This window comes from Egretta garzetta, unplaced genomic scaffold (genome assembly GCF_000687185.1).
Source record: "Egretta garzetta isolate BGI_Z169 unplaced genomic scaffold, ASM68718v1 scaffold56, whole genome shotgun sequence".
Classification (NCBI taxonomy): Eukaryota; Metazoa; Chordata; class Aves; order Pelecaniformes; family Ardeidae; genus Egretta; species Egretta garzetta.
Genome location: NW_009260182.1, coordinates 5,310,251 through 5,317,325, shown reverse-complemented (window position 1 = coordinate 5,317,325; position 7,075 = coordinate 5,310,251). Strand labels below are relative to the sequence as shown.

At 45.3% G+C, this 7,075-nt stretch overlaps 1 protein-coding gene across 1 annotated transcript; it reads right to left on the bottom strand.

The window, feature by feature from the left end:
- Window positions 1–4,916: 4,916 nt before the first annotated feature.
- LOC104129100 (dual specificity protein phosphatase 13-like) lies at window positions 4,917–6,937 on the bottom strand. The gene is made up of 3 exons (XM_009641990.1): window positions 6,777–6,937; window positions 6,263–6,480; window positions 4,917–5,116 (listed from the first exon to the last, which is right to left on the bottom strand). Exons 1-3 carry the CDS (start codon window positions 6,935–6,937, stop codon window positions 4,917–4,919), a joined length of 579 nt encoding a protein of 192 aa, XP_009640285.1.
- Between the last annotated feature and the right edge of the window lie 138 nt (window positions 6,938–7,075).

Sequence of the window (7,075 nt, the reverse complement as noted above, 5' to 3'; positions counted from 1 at the left end):
GAGGGGCGGGCCCCCTTTTGTGGCGCCCCCCCAGCCGGCCGGCAGCCACCCCCCGCGCACCGGCCCCGTCTGCAGGGTGTCACGCTCCTGTTCAGAAACGCGGTGAGATTAGGAAGCAGGCTGAAATTTGCAATCCACGTTTACAAAATCTGGTTTTATTTCTCCAGTGTCATCTGGCTCATTTTTAGGCTTTCCTTTTTCCTTGCTAAAAGAATGTCCACTTTTAGCTGTAATCAGTGGGCAGTTAGCCAAAGGATTGTTAATTCCTCCTGCTTCTCTCATTTAGGAATTATTCTAATTGTACTTTCCAGACACTGCAACAAGTTTGCAACCTGCTGGTGGTGGAAAGAACTTGTTTTGGCATAACATTGGGCACTAGGCATGTTGAGTGCAGACAACTGCGTGCTTTCCCCATGTTCCAGAGTGAAACAACCATCCGCACAAGTTTGAGAAATAAACAGTGAAGTCTGCTGTCATTCAGAATATCCATATTTTTCTCGTCAGAAATTTCAACTGCAAATCAAGTTGTCACACAAGCAGCAAAATTTAGAATACTTTTTTTATGTGAACATTTCCATTCTAGTTAAAATTAAACTGAAAAAGGTAAAAACCAGCCGTAGTTCAATTTTAAGGCTATGCAGGATCATGAGACTGTCTTGTGCTTTATACAGTAAATGTTATAAAATCTATACATTGAATAATTCTAAAATAATGCAAAGCAATAAAGAGAGTCTTATTCTCTTTTTAATTAATTTTATTCTGTTCTGTAGGTTCTTTCTTTAACGGACAGTCCTCTTGCTTTCTTCTGTGCTAATCTTAAGTCTATTTTAAGGCAACGAAGTTTAACAACGTTAACTAAATAAAGCAGTTGGACAGCATATGTTAACAAGTACTGTATTCCCCAGCCCTTCAGAACAGCTCAGCCTCAAATAACACTTACATATTGCCTATGTAGAGATTAGGCCACTCTTCACCCACGTGATTTAATTCCACTTTGCAGCTGTCCAAAATATCTGGCAGTTCCTGGGCAGAGGGAGTGCCAGGCTCGGAGCATTCCTGGCCTGATGGGGTCTGACCGTCTTCAGGCGCTGACCCCCTTGGTGGCCACACGTAGATTTAGGCAGGGGAGAGCCGGCTGGATGCCGCCGCTGCAGAATCCCCAAGGGAGTTTTTTTGTCGAAGCGTGCTCTTTGCTGCCGCTTGATGTTCCCAAGCAGGTGGCTGTCTCTAAATACAGCACGCGCCTCGACGCCTCCCCGGATTAGCTCAGCGCTACAGCCGTGATGGAACAGGGAACAGCCACACAAATGAGAGGTCTGCATTAAGCAAATCTTATGCAAAAAAACCCGCTACTCCCCTCCCCATGTAAGCTATATTGCTGTGCCTGCCAGCACAGAGCTTTCCCCGGGAAAGGAATGTCGGTCAACGCAACAGAGACAGAGTCCCAAATGCCTCATGTGGCCCAGTTCTAATAATAAGCTACCAGGAAAGAGGGGACAGCTCACATTAGGGGTGAGTTCAAAATAAAACCCACGAGAGCAGCTGTCCTGGCCCTCGCCAAAGGCCTCACCACTACCCTGCGTCTGACTGGGGCTGTAAGCGGATGCCTGCAGAAGGTAAGAACACACAAGCATGAACTATGCTGCTTTCTAACACTCTTCCAGCTTCAAGCTGGCTGCAGCTCGTGAGTTTCCAGAGCTAGATGGAGTTTCTAAGTATTTTTAACCCTGAATGGATTTCTGTTCCATAGTTTTCCAGTTACCCCCTCGAATGTTTACAGGCTTTCACCCTCTGCAGCACCCTGTGGCGAGGTGTTACACAGCTCACCTAAAACCCCTCCTCTTGTCTCAGACCTGGCTTCTACTGACTTCCTCTGATGCCCTCAGTTCTTGTACTGGAAAATAAAATTAAGGGAATGTCACATGGCTCCCTTCAGGTGACCCCATGGTTTTGTGATTGCTTTAAGCAGATTTAAGCCTGCCACGGCTGTAGCTGGGACAGTCCCCTTCAGTGTGCTCTCTGCTCGCAGGCACGCACTCGCAGCCTCTGCTGAGCTGGCACTAGCCCTCATGACCCACTTGGTAAGGTGGCTCAAAAGAACAAAAAATAGGTTTCCAGATCCTCTTCAGAGGAGATCTGACTCTTCTTTCTGGCACAGTCCTTTCCCACAGGAGGACCTTGTTCCTGAACCATATGCAGCCTGCTGTGGACTTTGTCAGATGCGTTCTTCAGCTAAACACTAAAAAAAAGTTGAAGAGGGATAAAGGAAATAAGAACGGATTGAGGAGAGACCCCATGATAAGGCCAGGCTGGGGCAGGAAGGCCTGTGCCCAGTTTGTTTCAGAGGCAATGGAAGGTGTTGGGCTCCTCATCAGGCTGAGGGTTCCTGCGGGCTCCTGGGCGGGTGCGCAGGCACCACTCCATGAGCTTAGGTGCTCCGGCCAGCTCAGCAGGTACCCAGCTTACCTTTAGGTACTTGAATATCTTTCAAATTGGGACCCTGCCTCAGTTAGGAATTAACATTCAGTGCCTTTAGTCTCCTGGGTTGTGTAGACCCTGCTGACAGATGTACATTTTCTGAACAAAGTGCCACTGGTGAGGGAGTATTTTTCTTTTCTTTTGGTTCCTTAGTCTAACAGGACCTGAACTATGGATAGTGTAAGTGACAGGCGAGAAGGTCTCTTTTCCTCCTTGCACATCACAGCAGGCAGTGCCTTCTGTTTTATGTAGTTACAGGACTAATTCTACCACTTTTGCTCATGCTGACTAGAATCTTTTTCCCTGAGCAGACCTGGAGCCAAAGTCAAGCTGTATATAAGGAAGGAGGCAAGACAGGCAGGCAGGAAATACAGGCAACACTAACTCCACAGATTAAAAACACTTCTGTGATTTGCCAGTGCCCTTGAAAAGAGTTTCTAACTAATTCATTCCCTCCACTGGGGTAAGTAACTCTTGCGGTACAAGATCACTACCATGTCATCGGTGGCACGGATGCCAGACTCAGCTTCGCTCTGTACTCTTCCCTACCCTGGTGAAACAATACTCTCCCAGGATGAGCAGTGTCTCTGAGAGCAGGTACTAATTTACAACAGGAGCAGCTTTTGCAGCTGTGGCTTTGTGGGACAGATGTTCAGGGGCATGCAAAGCATTATCCTGATGGGAGGTTCCATTAATCTTGCTCATATGTGTCTCATTTTGCCCAGCCTAAAGCCATTAAGATGCATTATTTCACTCACATGAATTTCAGATTTTTCAATGCCATGTCTTCAAAAGGTTTCCAGACTAAAATCTACTGTAATGTGAATGAAGTATAAATTATAATGAAATATTAACTCATATAAATCCCTATTAACTCTAATGGAGAACTTCAAAGCAAACCCAGCTCCTCCTTCACCACCCTGCTGCTTTGTGAGGCATGAAGATTGTCCCAGCACTGTTGGGTTTTAAATGTGATTTTCTATTTGATCTTTTTACACTACAATATCTCCTCTTTTCTCGTCAGTGGAGCTCTTTGGCAAGATTTAAGAAAATCTGACCAGACAGTCGCATAGACCTCTGAAAGGATCTTAAATATGCTCATTTTGCAAAGCATTTGTGTACACCAAAATAGGGAGGGATTTCTACATTCCCATAAGTGCTAGGCAGAATCGGCATTTATGTCATAACCTCTGCGAGAATTACGGAGGGTAGGAGGGTCTGGGAAGGAAGAGGTTCAACTCACAAGTCACTGCTATTTAAGTCTTCTAATAACCTTGCAAGTCTCTTCCAGCAAAGAAGAAAATGATCAGAACTGATGCTTCCAATGCAAACAAACAAGCAGAAATGTATTTAATTAATCTGGCAGGGAAGGTTTATAAGGTCAGCTAATCAATAAATCAAACCAGTAGCACAGGGCAAAAATAGATTTAGTTACCGCTTCACGGTTCACCACAAGGTAACAAGCTAATTTTCAGGCAGAGTGGTAGCGTGAATTTCAAATGCTGTTGCTGTATTAAAAATCACATTGGTTTAAGTACCAATTAACTGGTGATAGGAAAAGTGACATCCTCAAAACAGCTTAAAATTAATTTGTATCAATTAAGCCTAGCCATTGATGTAAGCTGAGTTCCTACCTGATGCTAAACTAGGGATGACGATTCAAAGCCACTTACACAGAACTGATTTGCGATAATTTGGAGGGGGAGTGAACTGATGAGTTCAAGCCTACAAAATGCTTTGAAGATCTGACATTTTTTTTAATGTCCTCAATATTCTACATAATATACATTATCTTGCTGAAAACATGTTTACACAAGAAAAGGTTTGTAGGTTTGCTGACCCGGAGACTGCAGAGTGAGCTGCACAGAAGTTTATTTTGCTCATGTGGGTCTTCAGGCTGTCGCAGCTTTCTGTAGCACTGCAACATTCAGCAGACCAGTGAAGGAGGAATGTTTCTGTAGCAGTGCCTGGGCTCTTAAGAAATTGCCCTCGCCACATCACCCGTCCTGAAACACAAAAAGCTTTTCTTATGAGAACATGCATGTGAGAACTGTGACCAAACCAAAGAAGCTGGTTATGTTACGCTCCCAAGTAAAGGGTACTTAAACGTGCTGTACAGCCAGATGCAATTACTGAACTTGCCTCTGGCATTTGCTCAAACCAGGAGAAAACTCAGCACGTCTCAACCACTCCAGTGGAGTCACCTGGTAGCGCCGCGCCAGGCACAGCAGCTCTGCAGCAGACAGTGCTTACAGTGCTGATGTTGGCTCTGCTGGTCTTGGAGGAACTGAGCTATCAGAATTAATCCCTGTTGACTTTTTTCTTTGATGCATAATTTACTTCATTTTTTCAACATGCGTTGATCATAGGAAGCTGTATATGCACAATGGCTATGAAGGCTGAAACTCAGAAAAGTGAATGTAAATGGGTTTGCCCTTTCAGCAGCCCTTCTTTTGCCGTAGCTGAACATCCAAATTTCGCAGGTGTTTCAGAAAGCCGCGGTTGGGTGAAATCCATCGATGTTCCTTCACTGTTTTGATGGCTTCAACCAATGGGAGGTGGTGATTTATCATGAGATATGCTAGGACTAGGGAAGCTGACCTGCTTACTCCAACTGCACAATGTACCAAAATTTTAGCTGGTTAAAAAAAAAAAAAAAAAATTATAACCATAGAAGAGAAGCAGTACAGTGGATGAAGTTTAATTTAAAGGGAAGGTAAACCCCTTCTGCCTTCTCCAGCTTGGTCAGAGTAACACTGCAAACATAATTTATTTCCTACCCTTCTGATAGATCACATTAACTGCTAACAATTAAGTCTAATTTGCAATTGCTACACTCACTTGTGTGAGAAGTGCCATGAGATCCCAACCTGATCTCAGAAACACAGGTAAATCACAGAAAACCCTGTAACAAAGGTTGTGCTGTAATGAGGGAAAGTAATGAAGTTGTTCTGTTGTAAGCAAGAAGAAAATCACACCATTGGTTTCAGAGGGGCTTACTTAGGTGAAGAAGAATGCTAAAATCTGGCCTGAAAGGATGCCACTAACACATTAGCCACAAGGAAAAATGACTGGCCTAGTACCATTGCATAATAAGGCAATTTGCTGCGACTGTAATTCTCTTTTGAAGGCAGCACTTGTGATACAGACTGAGACAGCTCCGTTAATGCCAGTTTACTCATGCTAAGAAATGGTCTTTTATGTAATACAGGTTAATTAGTATTTTACTGCACCAGTGCCAAGAAGCTCAGTCTCTTGGGCAACACACTATAAATCTCCATGGGTAAAGGTAAATCTTCTTCTTGGAGGCACAGCCCTGCAGGCCCTGTTCACACAAGCATCTTATCTGCACTATATGAGCCTCTTCATGTGGTTGGTGGCTGTAGAAAGCAGGACTTTTTTTTCTTTATTCATTTGTTATTACAAATACAGTTGCCCTAGGAGGGTCTCAAAAGAGGGTGTCCATTTTAAATGTATGTTTTTACTTCTTCATTTTTGAACCAGCCTTTCCTTCCAGGTATTTTTCTCTGTACTCTGCCTCCTCTCCTCTTGGTCCCAGTCCCTCTCCTGCACTGTTCATCCTTTTTCTCATGTCAACTTTTTGGGACCTAGTTAGATCTACACACACATACCCAGTGCTCCCTCCTCCCGCCACCCACCATGCAGGTGACCACCAGCTGGCAGGAGACCATGGATTGACTTGTCCACAACTGAGCTTGTGGAGCCAACCTCTTACAAGAGGCTGCCAACTTGCATAAAAATGTGACCAATGGTAATTTCATACCTCCTGGTGTGTTCAAGGCGCTGTGGATAAATTGTGCTGCAGAGAAAAAGAACTGGCTTATATCAAAGCTTGGGAGGTCGTGGGCTGGTACACCGTAGTAATCAATGGTCGCTCCATAAAAGTCATGGCCTCCGTGGCTGTATGCTGTGCCGTGGGCAGCATTTAAAACATGGGTCACACCCATCTTCCACAAAACAAATCTGTTGTGAGCTGTTACTCTAAGGAAAAGACAAAGCCAAACAAACTGAGATGGGTGCAAAGATATTCATAGAGCAGGAGAAACTCCACAATTGCATCTCCCGAGCCATTTACTGGAGCGTCAGCCCATGCATTTCTTCTAAAGGCTAACTGAGAAGCAAGTACCAGCTTAGTCATAATTTTATCTCGGAAACCACGCTGTCTGCAGTGTAAATGACATCAATTAGCAAAACTATGAGCTGTCTAAAACCGCACCTATGAGGCATACTAACAGACAGGACATATGGCAGAGGTATGTCCGTAAAGCTGTACTTACAGGTCTCCTAAGAAGAGATTAGGCCATACTTCATCAACGTGGTTGCACGAGGACCGCCCAGTGTTCAGGAGCTGCTCAATTTCTTTAAGGGAGGGGACATCCTCCACGCCTGCCCCAGCTCCTTCGGGCCCCGGGGTGCCCAGTGCCTCCGCCCCAGACATGCTGAGAGCCAGGGAGAGACCCCGCTCCCACCGGCCAGAGGCACGGCACTGTGTGCTGGGGTGCTGCCAGACCCCGGCGCCGTCACGGGGGGGGGCCGGGAGATGGGCTGGGGCAGGTGCCGGGCAGCAGCTCCTGCT